The sequence below is a fragment of the Gekko japonicus genome, unplaced genomic scaffold (assembly GCF_001447785.1).
Source record: "Gekko japonicus isolate JY-2015 unplaced genomic scaffold, Gekko_japonicus_V1.1 scaffold2432, whole genome shotgun sequence".
Taxonomy (NCBI): Eukaryota; Metazoa; Chordata; class Lepidosauria; order Squamata; family Gekkonidae; genus Gekko; species Gekko japonicus.
In genome coordinates, this window is record NW_015174345.1 from 190,124 (window position 1) to 214,447 (window position 24,324).

The window sequence follows — 24,324 nt, forward strand, 5'->3', positions numbered from 1 at the left end:
GATATTCTACACACAATGCCATACGATAATAATTTTATTTATTTATTTTATTTATTAATACATTTATACCCCGCCTGCCCCAATGGGCTCAAGGTGGCTAACAAATGAGGCACATGTGCCAAGCTAAACAGATAAAAGCAGGATAAAACAACAATAAAACAATCAATCATGTAAAAATACAAGTGCTCTAGATGTCACAGATAACAAGTGTTCCCAAAGCAACACTAGACTCCAAGTGATACAGCAATCCGTCCTTCCTCCCAGGGCCGTCTCATTCCCCGATGACACCCACTCCATTTAGTGGTGGTGGTGGTGCAGTGATGGTATAGTGGAAGAGCTCCATCTTGCAGACTCTGCGGAACTGTGTCAGGTCCCGCAGGGCCCGGATCTCATCCGGGAGCTCATTCTACCAGGTAGGAGCCGCCACCGAAAACACCCTGGCAACAGCAAATTTAATATCTTTGGGACCTGGGGTTACCAGTTGATCTTGAGTCCCAGACCATAGTGCCCTTGGAGGAATATATGGGGAAAGGCGGTCCCTCGGGTATGCCGGACCCTGGCCATATAGGGCTTTAAAGGTAAGAACCACCACTTTGAAGCGAACCCAGTACGCTACTGGCAGCTAGTGCAGCGCTTTCAGTACAGGCCTGATATGGTTCCGCCTAGTGAGATCCATCAGCGGCCTGGCCGCGGCATTCTGCACTAGCTACAGCTTCCGAATTTGCAAAAAAGGCAGCCCCATGTAAAGAGCGTTACAGTAGTCTAGCCTCGAGGTGACCGTCGCATGGATCACTGTGGCCAGGTCATCGCGGTCAAGGAGCCAGCCGAAGATGGTAAAAGGCCGACCTGGCAGTGGCTGCCACCTGGGCCTCCATCGTTAAAGAGGAGTCCAGGAGCACTCCCAAACTCCTAACCTCCGACGCTGGCACCAGAGGCACCCCATTGAAGGTTGGGAGAGGGAGCCCCAACCCTGAACCGATCCGACTCAGGCCCAGGACCTCCATCTTCACCGGGTTTAGTTTCAGCCGGCTCAGCCTGAGCCAACCAGCCACGGCTTGCAATGCCCGGTAGAGGTCTTCGGGGCTGGAGTCCAACTGGCTGCCCAACATCAGATAGAGCTGGGTGTCATCTGCATATTGATGACACCCAAGCCCTAACCGCCGGGCAATCTGGGCAAACGCAGCCAACAGATCTAACAACAGTGCCGCCACACTGCCTTGATCCAAATGCCTTCGGAGGTCGTCAGTAAGGACCATCAGCACTTTCTCCGTCCCATGTCCCGGGCGAAAACCAGACTGGAAAGGATCTAGGATGGAAGCGTCATCCAGAAAGCTCTGCAGCTATAACACCACCGCCCTCTCAATCAGTTTGCCCAAAAAGGGCAAATTGGACACCGGCCAGTAGTTAGCCCATTCCGCCGGGTACAAAGAAGGTTTTTGCAAGAGAGGGTGGACCATCGCATCCTTGACTGCCCCCGGGAACTGTCCCTCCAAGAGGGACTTGTTGATGATCTCCCGTAGGGCACCTCGAAACCCCTCGTGGCCTGCTTTTATGAGCCAGGAGGGGCACGGATCAAGACTACATGTGGTTGGGTGCACAGATACGAGCAATCTGTCTACTTCCTCCAGGCTGAGTTGGCTAAAACACTCTAAACCCGGAATCAAAGCCGTGCAAGGGGCCTCAAGTTCATTCACACTGTTTCAACTGTGGCAGGGAGTTTGTGGCAGAGCGCCAAGACTTTATCTGCAAAATAGCTCGCAAATGCCTCACACCCAATGTCTAATTCCCTAGCATTTTGCCTGCCCTGCAGCAGTGCTTTTAGCGACCGAATCATTCAAAACAATTGGGCTGGGCGAGAGCTAGCAGATGCAATCCTGGCCCCACAGAATTCTCTCTTTGTGGCCTTGACTGCCATCTCATAGGATCTCATAAACGTCTTAAAAGATGCTCTTGATGCCTCGTCGCGAGTGCAGCGCCACCGTCTCTCTAGCCGGCTCAGTTCTCGTTTCATCCGCCGGAGCTCCTGGGTATACCAGGGCGCCTGCTTGGAGCAAGTGCGGAGAGAGCACCTGGGAGCGATCTCGTCGATGGCTGCGGAGAGTCGGCCATGCCAGTCCTCCACAAGCTCATCCAACGAGCCACCAGGGGGCCTCGGATCCCATAGAACCATCTGAAGCCACCTAGGGTCCATTTGGCTCCGAGGGCGAGCAAACATCCACTCACCGCCTAAACAGGGTCGGGGTGGAACATTCAGATGGGCCTTCAGGGCATAGTGGTCCGACCATGGTACTGTTTCTGCAATAATCCGGTCCACTGTCAACCCAGCCACGAAGATCAAATCAAGCGTGTGACCGGCCCAATGCGTAGGAACCGATACACACTGGGAGAGTCCCAGGGCCGCCATGGACGACACTAGGTTCGTAGCCTGGCTGGAAGCAGCATCATTGACATGGACGTTGAACTCACCCATGACTACCAGTCTAGGGTGCTCCAACGCCCAGGCTGATACGGCCTGCAGCAGGAGCAGCAGGCTACTGGCCGGTGCGTAAGGCGGTCGGTACACCAGCCAGATCGCCAAACTCTCCTCAGCCTCCAGCATCAGGCCGACACACTTCAAGCCCGTGATCTCAACGGGTGGGAGCGCCCTGAAGGAGTAAGCCTCCCAAATGAAGATAGCCACTCCCCCCGCCCCCTAGTCTGTGATTGGTGAAGGACCGAGAAACCCGGTGGGGCTAGTTGGGAGAGAGCCACTGTCCCCCATCCCGCACCAAGGTCTGGGTCACGCACACAAGGTCAGCCTGTTGTTCCTGCACAAAATCCCGAAGGATTGTGGTCTTATTGTTGATAGACCTGGCGTTGCACAGCACCAATGCCAGAGGGGGGTTAACAATCCTGGCCCCACTGCCGACAACCCTTGGGATGGGCCGCAGGCTGGAAGGGCGCAGAGCTATTCTATTTCTCAGTGTCCTTCCCTTGGTACTCTGCCTGGGCCCACTGCTGAACTTTCCCCTCCCCAAGAGCACCGGAATCTGATGTCCAGGCATTGCTGCCACAACAGGTCAACGTGAACACTTCAGACCACTGGTGGCCAGCTAAATGCTAGCTCTCCAACAAGAGCTGGACACAATTTTAGACTCCTAATGCTTATAGCTAACACAACTCCTACACTGCTGTAAAATTCCCTAGTGATTGCACAAAAAATCTATGACTGGACACTGGTCTCCACAATACTACCCCAGATAACTATCAAACCTAACCTCTAACAGGGGTCGCTTTAACACTAACTACCTAGCAATCAGCATTCAAATCTAAACAATTAGACACATACTATTAGCAGACATCCTCCTCTAATCTAACTCCCTAGCATCAGGGCTATTCCAATCAAGGCTATACCATATGGGCTCCAGTTCTAATTCCCCGCCTGCAGGAGGGGGCGACAGAAAAATCCTAGCAGCCTTCCCTATGGTGGCCACTAGAGGCGCCACACTCTCCATGGTCTCTCTAGTTGCAAGCTCCGCTGCACAATTGTTTGCGCCTTCTCCGTCCAGCCAGTTCGAATAGCTCAGGGTCAGGGTCCAAGTCCCACCAACAATCTCTGCTCCCCCCGACCAATTCCGCGTCCACAGCTCCTCTCTGGCTTGAGGTCTTCTGCGGCCCTCGGTGTTCCAAGCACCCGAGACTCGCCACCAGCTCCGTCGTCGAGGATGGCGTGCTCTTACTATCCCGCCGTCTGGCTGGTCAGGGGGACTCCAAGGGGGGGAGAAACCCTCCCCACCGTCTGACTGTTCAGGGGGACTCGAGGGGGGAGAAACCCTCCCGTGGCTCACCCACCCGCCGCCTGTGAGACCACCGCCGCCTCCAGACACTCAGAAGCTCCTCAAGGACCACCATCCCAAGATGGCCACCGTGCTGCCCACTCCCGAATCGTTGGGCTGCTGATCAGTCCACCAGCGCCGGCAAGAACTTTACGCCAGGCCGGGGCAGTAAGTAACAGGACTCTCACCGTACAGGCCAGGTAGCGCATCTTCTCCGGTCCGGGTTGTGCCAACGGAAACCGTTCAGTAAGGGACGCTTACACGCCCCATACCTAGTGTCAATCCCTGAATCAGACTGGAGCATCTTTTCAGGCTAGGGTGCCCATTTTTCGTTGTGTTCCAGGTCACTTGTAGTTCGTTCTTAATTCCAAGAAGCAGGAGGGTCCTCCTGCCTCGCCGCCATCAAGACTCCCACCATCAATAATTATTATTATTCCTAGTCCTCTACCTACTCTGCACTTTTTCACATTTATGCCACTGTGCCAAGCACACAGGAGCACAGATTGTATCTGATTATGTCCTCAGTTCTCTGTTCTGTAGCCAGTCTATGAGTTTCTGCAGTGTTCTGGGACAGACTCTTGCAACCATGTGCCTCTTCAAAGAAAACAGAACTCAGAGCTGGGGCAGATGGGAGGCACTTAAGTGGATGAAAGAAAAGTCCACTGGTATCTTAAAGATTGTCACTGCTATGATTCACAAAAACTTGTACTGAAACAAATGTTGTCATCATGGAAGGCACCGCATTTAGCCATATGAGACAGAACATAAGGGAATGGATATAGCAGAGATGGAGCTCTCAACTGTCATACATTGAAGGGGAAGACTGTCAGGATTGGACCTTAGCCTGTCTATTGATCATGTATTTGCAACTGTGGCTCTCTGATGTACATAGCTTCGCATTGTTATTGTTTACCCCGCCTGAGCTCTTTGCTTCTGATTCCCAAGCTTCATCTCCGTACCTGCAGGTGCTGTCTATGCGGTCCTCCCCTGACATTCCTGAAGGGGGGGGATTAAGACACGTATGTGTGAACTGTAGATTAGCTGCGCTGGAACCACTGTGAAAGGAAGCCTCCTCCACAGAGGCAACTTCACCATTTCTAATTCTCATGACCTTGGGGGAAAGACATGAAATGATAACATTCACACCCTCCTGTTTGTACTGTATTAACCTGTCTATGCACTATGTAATCCTGACGTATGAATGAGGGTTGGATCGAAGATTTTGTGATTCCCAACTTTGTAATATTAATCAGTTCTGCCAAAGAGTTTGACTTTACAGCAACTTTCCTGATTTCTCAATAAAGCCTGTTAAAGGAATTATTGCATCTGAGAGTTCCTGAAAAAGCTGACAGATTGGCAGAACTGCCTTTATTCCCTTCGACCCGAGGAACCCCCCCCCCCCGACTTGTGGGATGAGGAATGGAAACGAAGGTGCCGAGGGAGGCTCGGACTTTGATGGGAATGTGTCAGCTGAGACGGAGAAGAAACCCCGCAAGCCGCCTGGCGCGAAGCCAAAGAGGCAAGTGGGGTTCCAGCCATTTGATCGCTGGGAGGAACCTCCCTGGCTGGGAAGCACCCCGGGACTCCGGGGTGCCCGGGCACGATTTGAGCGGGAGCGACGATGCCATTCTCGCACCTTCCAAGAGGAGCCTGAGCTGGGCCATCTATGGGAGGAATGGGAGGAAGAATTCCCCACTGACCGAGGCCAGGCCAGCATCCATTCGGAGATGCGTGAGCTGAAGGAAGGCTTACAATTCCTGATCACCAACCTGCCTAAGGTGGTCAAGGAGCTGATGGTGAACCCCCCTGTATCCACCTTGGAAGAGGAAGAAGTGGGGGAGGAGGAGGATGAGTCTATGGATGTGCCAGCACGACCCCGTCCTCGACAGCTTTAATGACCCCAGGATGCACTGGAAGCTACATTCAATGGGGACCCCGCTAAATTGGCTTTCTTTGCGATCCAGGTTCGTAAAATGCTGAGAGAGTGGGGCCACGCTTTCAACTCAGATGAGATATGAGTGGATTTTGTGGGCTCTCACTTGAGGGAGAGGGCGGCCGATTGGTTTGTGGGACTCTACAGCGTGGCCGCTCCGGAGTTGCACGATGTGGATGCATTTATGCAGTCCCTCCGGCACCAGTTCGAAGATCCGCTCGAATTGGAGAAGGCAAGAACCAGGCTGCAAGGCATTCGACAAGGTTCTTGGTCGGTACAGGAGTATTCCAATGAGTTCAAAGCTACTGCAGCCAAGTTGCAAGAGTGGCCCGAAGACCTGATCGAGTTTTACTGAGCTGGGCTTAACACATTCCTGTTGGAGAAGGCATTGGCACAAGCGAACCCCATCACCCTTGGTGGATGGATTCAAGTAGCCTGCAAAGCGGAAAATCGCCACAACCTGGTGAAGCTGTATCATCAACGCGGCCATAGTAGAGGAGCGTCTACCAGTCAGGGTTCCTCTGCAGGCCGAGGAGGCCGGGGACGTAGTTACCCGAACCCTGATGACCGCAAGCAATGGTTCAAGAGGGGACTTTGCCTGAGCTGTGGTCGGCTGGGACATTTCCCAGCCGAGTATCCCTGGTCCCGCAAATTGGAGATGGATCGGTGGATGAGAGGTGCGGCGCTGGATTTTCAACTGGAGAGGCGTGAGCCACCCCCGAGAAGCAAGAAAGGCAAAGCCCTGGTTAAGAGATCGCCGACACCTAGGGCCCTGCAAGTGTCGGCGTTCCTGCTGTCCAGCAGTCCGACTTCGAGTGAAGGAGACGAGCCCCAGATGGCGGGAAATGACCGGGACCTGTTCTGAAGGGCGCCCCCCAACAGGTCCATGAGGCTCCGGCGCAAAAAGTGGTGAGAGATGGCACCTCTTTGTTTTTCATTACCGTGACCATTCTCAATCCAGACGGTGGAACTCAACTAAGAGTAAGGGCTTTATTGGATTCGGGATGCTCCCGAGATCTTATTAGTCCATCCCTAGTTACGGGGTTGGGAGCGGGGGTTGTAAAGTTAAAAGATCCTGTGGTCTTCACCCAGATGGGTGGGACCATGATGACTTCATGCCAGCAACAAACGGTGGAGTTGCCGGTGGGGGTGTTGGGGCACTGGGAACTATGTGCGTTTGTCATTCACCCCACGGCGCAATTCCCAATGGTGCTAGGGAGTCCCTGGCTGGCTACCCATGACCCATATGTACAGTGGAGCCAGGGCGTTATGACTTTCCTAGACCCTTGTTGCAAAGACCATCAGTGGAACCCGGAGTGGGGCACGGAGCCGCTCGCAGTTCCTTCCCGGGTGTGTTTGGCTAGTGAAGAATTACGGTCCATCCCAGAGGAGTACTGGGACTTGAGAAAGGCGTTCAAAGAGCGGGAAGCTGATGAACTTCCCCCTCATAGGAAAACGGAATGTGCTATTGAAATCCTGGAGGGACAGACTTCGCCTAAGGGAAACATTTATGCCATGAATCCTGTAGAACTCATTGACAAAAACTTGGGGAGAGGCTTTATTCGCCCTGCCACGTCCCCATTTGCTGTCCCTGTACTATTTCGGAAAAAGACAGTGGACTGAGACTACAGGAGTGTGAACACTGTTTCTATGTTGAACAATGTCAGAGATACGGAAGCATGTACACATCACTCAATAAATTAAAAATGACTGGGGGTAACATATTTTTAAATTTTCCTGTTATGAGATAAAAGATTCTCCTTCATCTGTTAAAGGTCAAAGAGGCAGAAGAAGGCAAAAAACATGTAACACTGAGTATGTAGCAATAATGAAATTATAGCTGCAAAACAGACTAGTTATGAAAATCTGAAATGTAAAATGATAACTATTTAGATCACTTATTGCTCTTATGACTACAGTCTCCAGCAGTTCAACAACAAAGCAGCAATAATAATGATGATGATAACAATAAATAATAGCAACAATAATAGTACTGATAATAGTAATAAGAATAAAGACAGCAAATACACCAATAGCAGCTAAAACATCAAATTATCCAGTAACTATCTGTTAAGATTAGATGACATAAGAGAACAACTTAGCAATGGCCAGGGTAATATCTTGATCACTTCTCAGGCAATCCCTTTTTTCTTTCTGTATTTTCTTTACATTATTTTTCTGTTCTTTCAAAAATGTATATATAGCTGAAAGAAGCTATGGTAAGGGGAAGGATATGGATACACACTGAAGGATCTTCAAATCCTTGCTTAATTAGCAGCCAGTTAATGGAGGATCTACTAAGCAAAGCAACATCACACAAGTTATACTGAGGCAAGCATGTACAGGATTCTATCAATGCTAATTTTCTGCCCCCAAGCATCTCCTCCCGCTCTCATCAAGCTGATTACAATACGCATGGTACCTCTGCATCCATTACAAGCATTCTTTCCACCCCCATCCCTGCCACCTTCTGATTAGGATCAAAGGACTCAGGTGGTCTCCGCTTCTGCTCTACTCGACGGGTCTGGCAGTCCTTACACTCTTGGGCAGTCTCCAAGGAGCTCCTGGACTCAGATCTAAACGTTCCACTCCAGACCAACCCGGATAGCCTCTGAAACTATCTTCAAGAATGCAATTTCATTCTGCTAATAATTCATCTTACAAGTTTATAAATAGCACTATAGTAACCAAAACACGGGATGCTGAATAAGCCCAACGGCACTAGACACAATACTGATATTACAGCTTACCAGTTATGTTATTGAGAATATCTTTCAGGACACTGAAGCTGTGCAACAAGGGATCACGTTCTTCATCCTAAACACAAGAAAAGCCAAGATTGGGTCCTTAGATCAGAGAAGAACACACTTTCATCGTCTTTCAATTAGCACCTCAGTGGGGCCTTTAAAAGTATTTCACTCATTCTAAAACAGAAAACATTTAACAGGAGGGGTTTTTTTTCCCAGTACTCCCCCAATGTTTTTCCATCTGAAAAACTGGGGGGGGGGGGGGAAACCCACCCGGGGGGAGGGGGAGATGACAGGTTTTTCCTGAATTTTTCCTGGGCCCCCCCCCCCCCGGTCTTCACATCTTTACCCTGAGGTCTATGGAGGAAGGGCAAGGGACAAACATTGAAACAGACTAAGCATTTTCCTCTCCCATCTCTCTTGCTGCAGCAGAAAAAGAAAGCACAGCAGCTATTGAGCATCAGAGGGCCAGGTCAGCAGGGCTTCCTCGACTCTTATCTTCCCCAGGACACTTATTCTCTGCAAGCAAACAATCTACTTTCTCAAAATCTTCACTAGTATTCATGTGGCTCGTGATTTATTTCTAACAATAATTTTGCTAGGGAAAAATTTTCACACTCAAGATGAACAGTATCTCCACAGATTGTGCAACTGTCTAATTATTTCACCTAAATATAATGCAGACTTGTACCTGTACTTCCATAGGACAGATAACCGTTGCTTAAGCATTAAACTCCGCCTACACAGCTGGGCTTTGCATACCCCAGCTCAATCCTACCCGGTAACTGGGCATGCAGCTGGCTTCTTCCCTACCTAGCCTCCTCAAGACTGCTGCCGTTCCTCAGCTGGCAGAAGCAACACATACTGCGCAAGCATTGAGCGCGGTACGCTAAGTGCCTATGAGGCTCAGATCTTCCCACCTTCATAGCCTTTTAACCCCAGGGGAGGGAGGGAGGAAAGTCCCAGTGACACTCAAGGCCATGGCAGCAGGAGAAAGGAGGGTCAGAACAATGGAAACTAGCTGCCTCTTAAGAGAGTGTAAGAACATAAGAGAAGCCAGTGTTGGGTCAGGCCAGTGGCCCATCCAGTCCAACACTCTGGGTCACACAGCGGCCAGAAATACCAGGTGCCACCAGTAGGTCCAGGACACTTTTGGCCTCCCCCAAGCACCAAGAATACAGAGCATCCCTTGCCCCAGACTGAGAGTTCCTATCTATGTCTTGTGGCTAATAGCCACTGATGGACCTCTGCTCCATATGCTTATCCAATTCCCTCTTGGAGCCGTCCATGCTTGTAGTCGCCACCACCTGCTGTGACAGGGAACTCCATGTGTTCATCACTCTTTGGGTGAAGAAGGACTTCCTTTTATCTATGCTAACCTGACTGCTCAGCAGTTTCACTGAGTGCCCACGAGTTCTTGTATTGTGAAAAAGGGAGGAAAGTACTTCTTTCTCGACCTGCTCTACCCCATGCATAATCTTACAAACCTCAATCATGTCACCCCTGAGCCATCGTTTCTCCAAGCTAAAGAGCCCTAAGTGCCTTAACCTTTCTTCATACGGAAAGTGTTCCAACCCTTTTATCCTTCTAGTTGCCCTTTTCTGCACTTTTTCCAATGCTGTAATGTCCTTTTTGAGGTGCGGTGACCAGAATTGCACACAGTATTCCAAATGAGGTTGCACTATCGATTTATACAGGGGCATTATGATACTGGCTGATTTGTTCTAAGATCCCTTTCTGCAGTATTTATTTATTTATTTATTTAATCCTGTGTCGAGGCTAGTTGGATGGCCCTGGGGCCAGGAACCACTAGCAGATTTTGATTTGTGGACCTCAGTGCCCTCCGGGGCTCATACAGGGAGAGGCGGTCTCGTAGGTATGCTGGGCCCTGGCCATAGAGGGCTTTAAAAGTAAGCACCAGCACCTTGAAACGGATCCGGAATTCAGTAGGCAGCCAGTGCAGTTCACGCAGGACCGGGTGGAAACGAGCCCGCATAGGCGTCGCCATCAACACTCTCGCTGCTGCATTCTGTAACGCTCTCTTAGGGCTGCCTCTGTTGCAAATCCGGAAGCTGCAGCTAGTGCAGAATGCTGCGGCCAGGTTGTTGTTAGGCCTCTCTAGGCGAGGCCATATTCAGCCTGGGCTGCAAGCGCTGCACTGGCTGCCGATAGCATACCGGATTCGCTTCAAAGTGCTGGTCCTTACCTTTAAAGCCCTGAATGGCCAGGGTCCGGCTTACCTGAAGGACCGTCTCTTCCCGTATGTTCCCTCAAGAGCACTACGATTGGGGAACTTCCATCTCCTGGTAGTTCCAGGTCTCTGAGAGATTAAGTTTGCCCTTACTAGGGCCAGGGCATTTTCGGTGTCGGCTCCTACCTGGTGGAATGAGCTCCCAGAGGAGATCCGGGCCCTGCGGGACCTTATGCAGTTCCGCAGGGCCTGCAAGACGGAGCTCTTCCGCCAGGCGTTCGAGTAGGAGCCGCCGCCGCCGCCACCACCACTATTCTACCACCGATGTGGCAAGTCAGCGGCTGCCCTATAATTAAAGGGGGGCTGGCATGCCCAGGCAGACGTTTTGGACAGCGTAGCGGGAGACCGCGCCACTGAGACAGCTAGCCACCAAATTTGGGTGGTTGTTCCCATCTTGGATGATTAGGTATAGCACCACATTAGAGGAAGGTTTTATTGTGATTTTAAACATTGTATTCTACTATATGTTTTATTGTATTTTACACTCGGCTTTGCTGCATGTGAGCCACCCTGAGCCTTTGGGAGGGCGGGATATAAATCAAACTAATAAATAAATAAATGAATTCTGCACTAGCTGCAACTTCCAGAGTAGAGTCATGGGCAGCCCCACAATAATCCAATCTGGAAGTGACCATTGCATGGGTCACTGTAGCTAAGTCTTGGGGAGTGAGATACGGGGCTAACTGTCTGATCTGCCTCAAATAGAAAAAGAAAGACCTGGCAGTGGGGGTGACCTGGGCCTCCATAGAAAGGGTCTAGGAACACCCCCAGACTCTTCACCCTCGACGTAGGCACCAATGGAGCCCCATCGAAGGTTGGGAGCCTGATCCCCTGACTCAACCCTCTGCGACTCAGGTAGAGGACCTCCGTCTCAGAAGGACTTGACTTCAGTCGGATCTGTCGTAACCATCCAGCCACGGCCTGTAATGCCTCATCTAGATGTCTGGGGCAGTGTCCGGGCGGCCATCCAGCAGTAAATAGAGCTGGGTGTCATCCGCATACTGGTGACAACCCAGCCCATATCTCCGGATAATTTGGGCGAGGGGGTGCATGTAGATATTGAACAGCATGGGGGAGAGGACCGCACCCTCAGGGAAACCACATTCTAGTGGGTGCCGCTGGGATAACTCAAGTGCCACCCTCTGTCCTCGACCTTGGAGAAAGGAGACTAGCCATTGCAAGGCAAGTCCTTCTATCCCAGGTTAACACCTCACAGTCAACTAAGTTGAACGCTGCTGATAGATCGAGCAGAATCAGCAGCGCCGAACCGCCTTGGTCCAAATGTCTCCAGAGGTCATCCAACAGGGCGACCATCACCATCTCCTTCTCATGAGCAGGGCAGAAGCCGGGCTGGAAGGGATCCAGGACCTTAGCTCCATCCAAGTTGTGTTGCCACTGCCCTCTACCACCTTACACAGGATTTGAAGAAAGTTTTGTTGGTCTTTATGTTTTCTGCCCCCCTCATGGATCACTGCCTTGTCGTGGCGAGGGGGCTTGCATAGTTCAATGAAGCTGTGGGCTATGCCATGAAGGGCCACCCAAGACAGACAGGCCACAGCAGAGAACTCAGACCAAGCGTGATCCCCCTGGAGAAGGAAATGGCAACCCACTCCAGTACTTTTGCCAAGAAAACCCCATGGACAGTATCAAAAGGCTAAAAGATATGACGCCGGAAGATGAGCCCCTCAGGTCGGAAGGTGTCCAATATGCTACTGAGGAAGAGCAGAGGGCAAGTACAAGTAACCCCAGAAAGAGTGAAGCGGCTGGGCCAAAGCCGAAAGGACGCTCAGTTGTGGATGTGTCTGATGGTGAAAGGAAAGACCGATGCTGCAAAGAACAATATTGCATAGGAACCTGGAATGTAAGATCTATGAATCAAGGTAAGCTTGACGTGGTCAAAAATGAGATGGCAAGACTGAACATCGATATCTTAGGAATCAGTGAACTTAAGTGGACAGGAATGGGCGAATTTAACTCAGAAGACCATTATATCTACTACTGTGGCCAGGAATCTCGTAGAAAAAATTGTGTGGCCTTTATAGTCAACAAGAGTGCAAAAGTCAGTACTGGGATACAATCTCAAAAATGACAGAATGATTTCTGTCCGATTGCTTAACATGGGAGTCCTATGAGGTGATTCATGTAATCATTTCAATACATTACAGCAACAAAATACCAATCTAAAGCTGGCCACAGAAACATATTGGACAGTAAGGGGGAAGGATAAAAGAGGTGAAGAGACAGCAGAGAATGGCCAGAGAAGCCATGACATTATCAGCCCTACAGAGCAAAAACAGGTCAGAGAAGTTCTGCTTTCCATCAGCAGCAGAGCTGTCCAGCTGAGCCGCCTGCTTGGGCAGTCCTCACATGCAACTGGGTCTGGCCAACCTAACGTCACATGACTGTGAAGGGTGGTTAACTTAGGATGCATAGCTGTCTTCAATAAAATTTTGTTACATTTAAAGGATCCTTTCCTGGGACTCGCCATCTGTTCACTTCTGGATACAAAGTTCACAGGCCCAGAGCCCTGCCTTAGGGTAACTCGAGGATCTGATCAACCCTGAAGAACAAGGTCAAGGGGCCACAGATAAAGTTTTGTACATGAAAGTATGCATAGGATTGTACCTTGGAAGCAGTTACTTCTTTACATAATGATTAATCATCACATTGTGTACTTCATCCTCACATACCTTAACTGTGGCCATTTCAATCTCCCTCCCCATAGTTTGTATTTAATCTCCCTATCTCTGATCCAAGCCCGTAGTTACCACGGGGCCCAGCCCCCACAGTTTTTACGGGCCCCTCTCCATTCCTCGGCTCCCCCTCCCTTCCCCCCATCGCTGCCCTCAGTCCAACAGCCAGCAAGAAGAGGGCAGCAGCGCACCTGTGCATGAGGAGGGGCCCTGTCCAAGCCCTGTAGCTGCCGCGTGTGCCATGTAGCCAGGGCTTCCAAGTGCCCCCGCTCGGAGATAGACTGGGGCTGCTGCTGAAGCCGCCATGCCGTGCCTGCCTGCTTGCCCAGGTCCGGAGGAGCCTGGCTCACTCCCCCTTCCCTTCCCTTCCCTCCCCTCCCCGCTTTTGCTCACTTGCAATGGAGGGAGCCAGCCTGGGCACAGCTTGGCAGCCCGGGGCACCCAGGGACAGTGGGTAGGCAGGAGGCGAGCGGCCGGGGAGCCTGCAGGCACGCCAAAGGAGCAGCCAGCCAGCTGGCAAGCCCCGCGCTGGATGCGGTGGCAGAAGCAACGCTATCACCTAGGCTGGAGTGAGCCCAGCGAGGAGCCCAGAGCCATCCTGTCCCACTCTCTCTCGCCGTCCTGCTTCGTCGTGATCGCCGATGGACCTTGCGAAGGAGGCGTCTTCTCTGCCCCATCGCCGGAGCCGTTCTGCTTCTCCGCCACCCCGCATGGCTGCCGACCCCTGCCTCGGTGGATACCGTGATGCCCTGGGCTGTAACCCCTCCGGCCCCCTCCCCAAAAACTCCTTAGCTACAGGGCTGCTTCGATCTATATGCAAAATATTTTATAAAGAAAGCTGGATTAGATTCATATAAACGCGGAGTAAAAATTGGTGGAAGGAACATTAACAATATGAGATATGCAGATGACATCACACTGGCAGAAAATACCTTGGCTCAATCCTCAACCAAAAGGGAGACTGCAACCTAGAAATTAGAAAGAGATGGAGACTGGGAAGGGCAGCCATGAAGGAGCTAGAAAAGATCCTTAAGGGTCGGGATGTGTCGCTGGTGACCAAGATCAAGTCAATTCATGCCATAGTATTCCTCACTACTGTGTTCGGGTGTGAAAGTTGGACAATGAAGAAAGCTGGCAGGAAGAAAGTTGATTCATTTAAAAATATGGTGCTGTAGGAGAATTTTACAGATACCGTGGATCACTAAAAAGACAAATAAGGGGGTTCTAGATCATATCAAGTCTGAATTCAATAATGAAATAAGAAAACAATAATACCAGGAAGAGTTGAAGGCAGCAGGAAGAACCAACATGAGATAGATTGATTGACTCTGTAATGGAAGCCACAGCCCTCAGTTTGCAAGACCTGAGCAAGTCTGATAATGACAGGATGTCTTGGAGAACATTAATCCATAGGGTCGGCATAAGTTGGAAGCAACGTGATTAAACTTAACACACACCCCCAAAGAAATCGACCACTTTTGGTAGCTTAATTATTTTTGGTGTTTTTTATAATACCCCTCTCATTTTCTGGGACACAACTGCAAGAGTATTGGAAACTGAACAAAGTCAGGGACTGAAGAACAAGGAATCAAAGGCATACCCTACAACAGCTGAAAACCCTACCCAGCTCTCTGAGCCCTCAGCAGACACTTCTAACACATTTCTATGCTTCTTTTTCAACCATATGGGCAAGAACCTTGGTTTTTTCACATGAAAGTTGAGAATCTTAACACTGACATTGACAGCAAAAACAAGGCACTGCCATTATTTGTTATTTAACAACTAACTGCCCTCTGTAATAAAGCCATCTACAGTAGGTTGCAGTTTTCCTCACTGGACAGTCTATTCAGATACTGCAACAGTGGGTTCAAGTTTTTTTTTTTTTTTTTTTAAATCTTAGCCACTGTGTCTCAGAATGAAGTCATCTCAACAATTTAAACTTCTCGGGAGTGGGAGAAGTTTGCATGCATGTATGCGACTGAACAACAAATGCATGTTCTTCAAGAAATTAATGAAATGACTTCCAAAGAAGACTGCATGAGTAAGCCTTTATGAAATGAACTTTTTATGAGAAAGAACAAGAAGTGTAACAGTATGCTTGGAGGGAGGAATGGAGAAGGGGAATTGGACCAACATAATACATTTTTTAAAAAAGAAAACAAAACCACAAACAGGATACAGACATATTAAAAAAGCAACACTGACCTAACAGTGGAATGTGAACTATATTTGACCTAAACCACGTCACATCCACTACTCTTCCCCACAGTGAAATGTTGGTAGCTCTTAAAGAAGCAAAATAGACACACAGCGGTCATCTAATCATGTTTTTATTTTCCACAAAGCATGCTGTTTTGATTGTACAAGACTGTCTCGTTCAAGCCGCTTCTCCTGCATTATGGGGGGCAAAGCCTGAAGGGTGGGGGGGGGGGGCAATGCCTCCTACAGAATGCTGTGACATTTTATAAATATCTAACATAATCCATACCACAAAGGTTCAAAGACTAGAAGAATAGAAACAGACAGTTCTCCACCTGTTGCTTTGATTTGCTGTGGAGCATTGAACAATACTAGGTAAATAAGTTGTAAGTAGCTGGAAGATAGAACTCAGACTTCAGCAATATTCATAACTAAAACAGTAACATTCCCCAGTTGCAAAACGTGGGTGCATATGCAGACAATTACAACTCATATTTGCTAGCTGGTAAATATCTATTTGGCTTAAGGATATACCTGTTCCTGTGTAGTGTAAGTTTTCAGATTTCTACATCAAGACTCTGACTAAAACATAAATCTAACCTTTTGGTTATTTGGTACTCATTATGGCCAATTTTCCCCCTCATGGATCACTGCCTTGTCGTGGCGAGGGGGCTTGTGCAGTTCAATGAAGCTGTGGGCTATGCCGTGAAGGGCCACCCAAGACGGACAGGCCACAGCAGAGAACTCAGACCAAGCGTGATCCACCTGGAGAAGGAAATGGCAACCCACTCCAGTATTTTTGCCAAGAAAACCCCATGGACAGTATCAAAAGGCTAAAAGATATGACGCCGGAAGATGAGCCCCTCAGGTCGGAAGGTGTCCAATATGCTACTGAGGAAGAGCAGAGGACAAGTACAAGTAACCCCAGAAAGAGTGAAGCGGCTGGGCCAAAGCCGAAAGGACGCTCAGTTGTGGATGTGTCTGATGGTGAAAGGAAAGTCCAATGCTGCAAAGAACAATACTACATAGGAACCTGGAATGTAAGATCTATGAATCAAGGTAAGCTTGACGTGGTCAAAAATGAGATGGCAAGACTGAACATCGATATCCTAGGAATCAGTGAACTAAAGTGGACAGGAATGGGCGAATTTAACTCAGAAGACCATTATATCTACTACTGTGGCCAGGAATCTCGTAGAAAAAATGGTGTGGCCTTTATAGTCAACAAGAGAGTGCAAAAGGCAGTACTGGGATACAATCTCAAAAATGACAGAATGATTTCTGTCCGATTCCAAGGCAAACCATTCAACATCACAGTAATCCAAGTCTATGCCCCAACCACTGATGCAGAAGAGGCTGAAGTGGACCGGTTCTATGAAGACCTACAACACCTCCTAGAACTAACACCAAAAAATGATGTCCTCATCATCATAGGGGACTGGAATGCTAAAGTAGGAAGTCAAAAGGTAACTGGAATAACAGACAAGTTTGGCCTTGGAAAGCAAAATGAAGCAGGGCAAAGGTTAACAGAGTTTTGTCAAGAGAACACACTGGTCATAGCGAACACCCTTTTCCAACAACCTAAGAGGCGACTCTACACATGGACATCACCAGATGGGCAACACCGAAATCAGATTGACTATATAATTTGCAGTCAAAGATGGAGAAGCTCTATCCAGTCAGTAAAAACAAGACCTGGAGCTGACTGTGGTTCAGATCATGAGCTACTCATTGCAAAATTCAGACTTAAACTGAAGAAAATCGGGAAAACCATGAGGCCATTCAGGTTTGACCTAGATCACATCCCTGATGAATATACAGTAGAGGTGAAGAATAGATTCAAGGGTCTGGATTTGATAGATAGAGTGCCTGAAGAACTATGGACAGAGGTTCGTGACATCGTACAGGAGGCAGCAATCACCACCATCCCAAAGAAAAAGAAATGTAAGAAAGCAAAGTGGCTTTCTGATGAGGCTTTACAAATAGCAGAGGAAAGAAGGAAAGCGAAAGGCAAAGGCGAAAAGGAAAGATTTACCCAACTGAACGCAGATTTCCAGAGAACAGCAAGGAGAGATAAGGAGGCCTTCCTGAATGAACAGTGCAAAGTAATAGAAGAAAACAATAGAATGGGAAGGACTAGAGATCTCTTCAAGAAAATTGGAGAAATCAAGGGAGCGTTCCATGCAAAGCTGGCCATGATAAAGGACAAAAACGGTAGGGACCTAACAGAAGCAGAAGAGATTAGGAAAAGATGGCAAGAATACACAGAAGAACTATACAAGAAAGACCTCGATGTCCTTGACAACCACGACGGTATAATCACTGACCTCGAGCCAGACATCCTGGAATGTGAAGTTAAATGGGCCTTAGAAAGCATTGCTAACAACAAAGCTAGTGGAGGTGATGGTATTCCAGCTGAGCTATTCAAAGTCTTAGAAGATGATGCTGTTAAAGTGCTGCACTCCATTTGCCAGCAAATTTGGAAAACGCAACAGTGGCCACAGGATTGGAAAAGATCAGTATACATTCCAATCCCAAAGAAGGGCAATGCCAAGGAATGTTCAAACTATCGCACAATTGCACTCATATCACACGCTAGCAAGGTCATGCTCAAGATCCTACAAGCTAGGCTTCAACAGTACGTGGATAGAGAACTGCCAGAAGTACAAGCTGGGTTTCGAAGAGGTAGAGGAACTAGAGATCAAATTGCCAACATTCGCTGGATTATGGAGAAAGCAAGAGAGTACCAGAAAAACATCTACTTCTGCTTCATTGACTATGCTAAAGCCTTTGACTGTGTGGATCACAACAAACTATGGCAGGTCCTTAAAGAGATGGGAGTACCAGACCACCTCACATGTCTCTTGAGAAACCTGTATAAGGGCCAAGAAGCGACAGTTAGAACCGGATATGGAACAACTGATTGGTTCAGCATAGGAAAAGGAGTACGACAAGGATGTATATTGTCGCCTTGCTTATTTAATATATATGCAGAGTACATCATGCGAAATGCTGGCCTGGATGAATCACAAGCGGGAATTAAGATTGCTGGGGAAAAGATCAACAACCTCAGATATGCAGACGATACCACTCTAATGGCAGAAAGTGAAGAGGACCTAAAGAGCCTCTTGCTCAGGGTAAAAGAGGAGAGCGCAAAAGTGGGCTTGAAGCTCAACATCAAAAAAACTAAGATCATGGCATCCGGCCCCATCACTCCTTGGCAAATAGAAGGGGCAGTCGTGGAAGTAGTGACAGACTTCACGTTCCTGGGATCCCAGATCACCGCAGACTGTGACTGCAGCCATGAAATTAAAAGACGCCTGCTACTTGGGAGGAAAGCGATGGCGAACCTAAACAGCATGATAAAAAGTAGAGACATTACCCTGCCAACAAAAGTCCGCATGGTCAAAGCAATGGTATTCCCAGTAGTCATGTATGGCTGCGAGAGTTGGACTATAAGGAAGGCCGAGCGCCGAAGAATAGATTCTTTTGAACTATGGTGCTGGAGAAGACTCTTGAGAGTCCCTTGGACTGCAAGAAGATCAAATCAGTCAATCCTAAAAGAAATCAACCCTGACTGTTCCCTAGAAGGCCAGATAATGAAAATGAAGCTCAAATACTTTGGCCACCAAATGAGGAGCACTCACTGGAGAAGACCCTGATGCTGGGAAAGATTGAAGGTCAAAGAAGACGGGGACGGCAAAGGATGAGATGGTTAGACAGTGTCAGAGATGCAACAAACATGAAACTGAGCAAACTTCAGAGGACAGCGGAAGACAGGAGGGCCTGGCGGGATCTAGTCCATGGGGTCGCGAAGAGTCGGACTCGACTGTGCGACTGAACAACAACATGTTTTCTGCAATATGCTCCTCATATTCCCTTTTTGCCTGCCTGATCACAGACTTTCATTTTATTTGCCACAGCCTGTGTTCCCTTTTATCAACCTCACTGAGGGTTCGCGAAGAGACGGACTCGACTGTGCGACTGAACAACAACTAGGGATGGGCACTTTCCAGATTTTGCCCCAGACTGAACTGAACCAAACTGACCCCATTCCTGGACCAGTTCTCAAATCAAACTGTGGCCGGTTCATGAACTGGTTTGCCAACCTGTTTGGATACAGAAAAGACCCCTAGGGGCGTCCTGGGGTCCCAAATTCTCAATACCTATTTCCTGGTAAAATATTAGCTTTAGTAAATATGCAATTAATCCCCAGCCTTTATGTAGTTCACTGGTGGGGAAAATAGAATTAGATATAACAAAATTAGAAAAATAGAAAAAGAGGCAATCAGAAGCTATATGATTAATGTTAGGGCTGCTAGAGTGGGATTAGTATAGACCCTATTGGACCAGATTAGGAATAGTCAGCAGTTAATTATAAACGGGTTGTTTTCCATCAAATAACAGCAGCACATAGTAAGCTGGAACATCTGTGGTTCAAGCTGAGTGCAGCCGACGAAGATCACCAGGGTAGTAATGGCCGGGCAGGGAATTCCAGTGCTCTTGGGGAGGGGAAGGTATAGTGGTGGGACCAGGCGGAGATAGAAGGGAAGGGAGCAGAGAAATGGAGAAGCTCGGCCACTTTCCAGCCTGTGTCCCATCCCGAAGGTGGCAGACAGTGGGGCAAGGATTAAAAACCCCACTCCAACATTGGTGGTGTGCAACGCCAGGTCCATAAATAATAAGACCTCTGTCCTGTGGGACTTCCTGCTGGAGCAGGATGCGGACCTGGCGTGTGTGACCGAGACGTGGGTACGAGATGGGGAGACGGTTGCTCTCTCCCAGTTGGCTCCTCCTGGAGTCTTGATCCTTCACCAATCTCGGACTTCGGGGTGGGGGTGGGGAGTGGCTCTGTTCATTCGGGAGGCTTACTCCTTCAGGGCGCTCCCAGTGGCGAGGATTGCAGGCATTGAGTGTGCCGGCGTTGTGTGGGAAGCCGGGGAGAGTTAGGTTGTTTGCCTAGTGTACTGTCTGCCCAACGCACCGGCCGACAGCCTGCCATCTCTGGTGGAGGCTATATCGGGTTGGGCGTTGGAACACCCTAGGTTGTTAGTCACTCAGTTAATCAGTAGACTCTGAAGTAGATGGGACTCTTAGGGTGTAACAAGAGACTCTGATTGAAAGGAGGCCAAATTATGACCCAACCAACTGCATCACGTGGGGGAAGAAGGGCAGGTAAGCAGCCTACGGGCTACAGAGAGCTCTTACCTGGATTCAGAACATGGATGAATCTGGGAAGAATAAACAAAGCAATGCAAAGCTGGGGGCCACCTGGATATCCTAATCAGATATAAGGTCACAGAGAGTCAGAGTTCAGAGATCCAGACCCCACCACGGGGGGCCTTGAACGGGGGGGGGGGAGGATAATCTCTAAAAGCCTACTAAAAATGAACTAAGGTGAACCAAGACTCCACCTATAATTTAAGCACATTCTATTCTCATAACAAGCCGAGAGGTATAACTAGACCAAGTCCACTTCATGATTGAGACATTCCATTTTTTATAACTTTTATTTTTGCTTTTCATTAAACATTACATCTTTACAGATTACATATATTTTCAGACTCTTTCATTCCTCCATCCTCTTCATCCAACTATAAACCCTTTTCCATCTTTCACTTTGTACCATATTACTTTTCCCCTGTAGTTTTAAACTCAGATCATCCATTTGCGCAAGGTCCAACATCTTTAAAAATGATTGAGACATTCCAGACACTGCAACACAATAGTTTTTATTCAACGATACGCCACAATATTCGTGATCTGACATGGAGATATTCAGGTTAAGGCTGAAAACGGTTTTTAGTTGGACTGCTGAACTGGTTTACTATACAACAGCTGTCACCGTTCAAACTATTTTGTTAGCCAGATGCCAATCAGGACGGCTGAGAACTCATAGTAGCATACAGGAACATGTAGTGTCCTCTCTTGAAAGGTGTAATGAGAAATATCAGTATGCTTGATTTTGTGAGGGAAAAAATCATCTTACAAAACAGATTTAAGCTTCACTTCCCCAACTCCCCAGTAACGTACCAAGTGTGTGTGAGTGCTCCATCTCGCACTGCGCTTTATGGCTCCCACTACTGTATTGGTTTCACCTTGTATAATGTAGATATTCTTATCCACAATCCTGCCAGTCCTAAAATTGAGAAGCTGAATTAGTACCTATATTAACATACTGCATTTTAATTATTCTCTATCAGAAAATAAAATAAATTCCAGAACCACTTTTAGGATAACACAAATTTAAGGCCTATTTTAAAGCAAACAGCGGTTAACTGAATTACTCCGGCCCACTCAGTTTTATGTATGAGTTTCTCCAGCATTAGGTGTGTAGGTTGACAGGTCCTTGGGGGAAAATCGAAAACAAAATCTTCCTCGGAATCAAGTTACTCCTCTCAGATGTTTTCGGAAAAGAAGGTTCAATTCTTACCACAGAAGTGAAAATTCCAGTCAGTGTCTCAGCAGTCAGTGTGACAGCCAAGTGCGACAACCAAGAACCATTCAGACAGTCATAAAACAAAGGACAGGAACTGGGTTATCCCTTGTTCTGGGTGGGGTTGAACTCCCCCCCTAAAGATGCAGGTTCATAGCTGGGAGTGCTCCTGGACCTAGGGGTCCCATCACATAAACAGGTGGCAGTGGTGGCCTAGCGTGCCTTTCAGCAACTTCGTCTGGTGAGCCAGCCGCAGTAGAAAAGACCTTGCTACTGTGGTGCATGCCCCGATAACTTCTAGATTGGAGGATTGCTGCAATGTGTTCTACATGGAGCTGCCCCTGAAGACTGTCTGGAAGCCCCAGTTGGTACAGAAGTGTACTGGAGTGTACCATGCACACTGGCTTTCACTTTGCTTTCAGGCTCAAATTCAAGGTGCTGGCATTGACCTGTAAAGCCCTGTACAGCCTGGGAACAACATACCTCAAGGACTGTCTCCTCCCACATGAACCTACCTGTACACTCTGGTCTTCAGCTGCCCTCACCATCTGAAGACAGACAGGTGGCAACCCAAGAAAGGGCCTTCTCAGTCGTGGAACCAGAACTCTGGAACTCCTTCCCCAGGAATCCACCTGTCTCCCTCTATTGGTGTCTTTCACCAGTAGCAGGGGAAGACTTTTTGGTTTCATCAGGCATAGACCCAATAACAGTTACTGGCTCTCTTACTAGTGTTGTTTATTTATGTGTTTTAATGGAATTATTTAGTAATTTTAACTGTGTTTTAATAGATTGAATGTTATAATGTTTATGCGCAAAGCTTTGTGGACACCAATCTATTGGAAAGGTGGCATAAAAATGTTTTAAAGAAAGAAAGAACAGGGCCTGTCTGTGATTTCCCAACCAAGAAGCAATGAGGACAGGTTGTGTCGAATCCCTGGACAAGCAACAAAGTTGGCATCGTCCCATCAACTACCTACCACAAGACCAAAAGTTTCGCCCTGACCTATTCCAGCCCAGGGAAGCCTGATCTCATCAGAGCTCGGAGGTTAAGCAGGGACAGCCCTGGCAAGGACTTAGAAGAGAATACCAGGGCTGGGACGCAGAGGCAGGCAATAGTAAGCCACTTCTCTGAAATGTCCAAACCCCACTAGGGGTGGCCAAAAGTCAACTGTGATGTCCAGGCATACACACACACATAAGATACTCCCCCCCCCCCCAAAAAAAAGACCAAAAGTTTCAAAGGCTGCAAACATAAAGTCTAGGTCTCTCAGGCTAAGAAGAAAACCCATTTCCTCAGTATCTCCCAGACAACACTTTAGGATCCATCCTCCCCTTATATTTAGACAACCTTCTTAGCCATGGGAACCCTCCTGGGGAGGGAAGGCAGCATGGCATGGTCTGACCTTGCCAGCTAAGCAGGGTTGGTACTTGGACGGGAGGCCACCAAGGAAGGCTCTGGCCCAACCACCTCTGCTTCTCCCTTGCCTCGAAAGCTTCCTGCTGGGGTTGTCACCGGTCAGCTGCGATCTGACCATACATGGGGTAGTAAATATGTTACTGATTCAGGGGGGGGGGCGTGCGTAGGCATTTGAGTTCTACTTCAAGTTCCAGTGATGATATAATTGTGGGGGTGGAGGGTTTTTAGAGAAGACCATGCCGCAGGTGAGGTGAAAGACCCTGGGGACCCTGAGACACTAGAGAGCTGCCGCCAGTCTGAGCAGGCGGTGCTGACCTTGAGGGACCCTGTGGTCCGATGGGGTATGAGGCAGCTTCTTGCCTGGAAGTGTGCGTGAAATGGTAATGATTTCACACAGAGAACCCCTCTACACTGAAGCAGCTCAGGTACCGCACCTGTGCCTTCAAGTCAGCACCCAGCCCACGAACACCAAGCCCGTCTACAGGGAGGACGAGGCCTGCTGTGCTCTCCCCCCCCCCCCACGAGAGACAGAGAGACAGAGAGAGAGACAGACAGACAGACACAACACGAGGCCAAAGAGACAGCCATGATGCGGCTCAGCCCTGCAGGACCACCTTGTCCAACACTCCCCGGAGCACAGGCTGAAGGCTCCGGCCTCTCCCAGTCGCCGCCACACGAGGCCGGCCTGCGGCAGAGAGAGGGCGGCCCCCTCCGGAGGAGGAGTGCCCCTCCCCTCCTCTCCTCTCCTCTCTCTCGGCTTCTGGGGGGGGGGAGGGAGGAGCGGGAGAGACCTCTCACCAGGGTGTTTCCTTCCCCCACCCCCCCCACACACA

The 24,324-nt window shown here is 48.8% G+C and overlaps 1 protein-coding gene across 4 annotated transcripts in view; it reads right to left on the minus strand.

Moving 5' to 3' along the window:
- GBF1 (golgi brefeldin A resistant guanine nucleotide exchange factor 1) overlaps positions 1-24,324 on the minus strand; it is a 209,099-nt gene that overhangs the window by 184,155 nt on the left and 620 nt on the right. For all 4 annotated transcript variants that reach the window (XM_015424302.1, XM_015424301.1, XM_015424300.1 and 1 more), the window contains exons 2-3: positions 21,672-21,777; positions 8,499-8,565 (exon numbers count right to left, since the gene is read on the minus strand). In XM_015424302.1, coding sequence (XP_015279788.1) covers positions 8,499-8,565; positions 21,672-21,777 — 173 coding nt within the window. The remainder of the gene's footprint in view (positions 1-8,498; positions 8,566-21,671; positions 21,778-24,324) is intronic.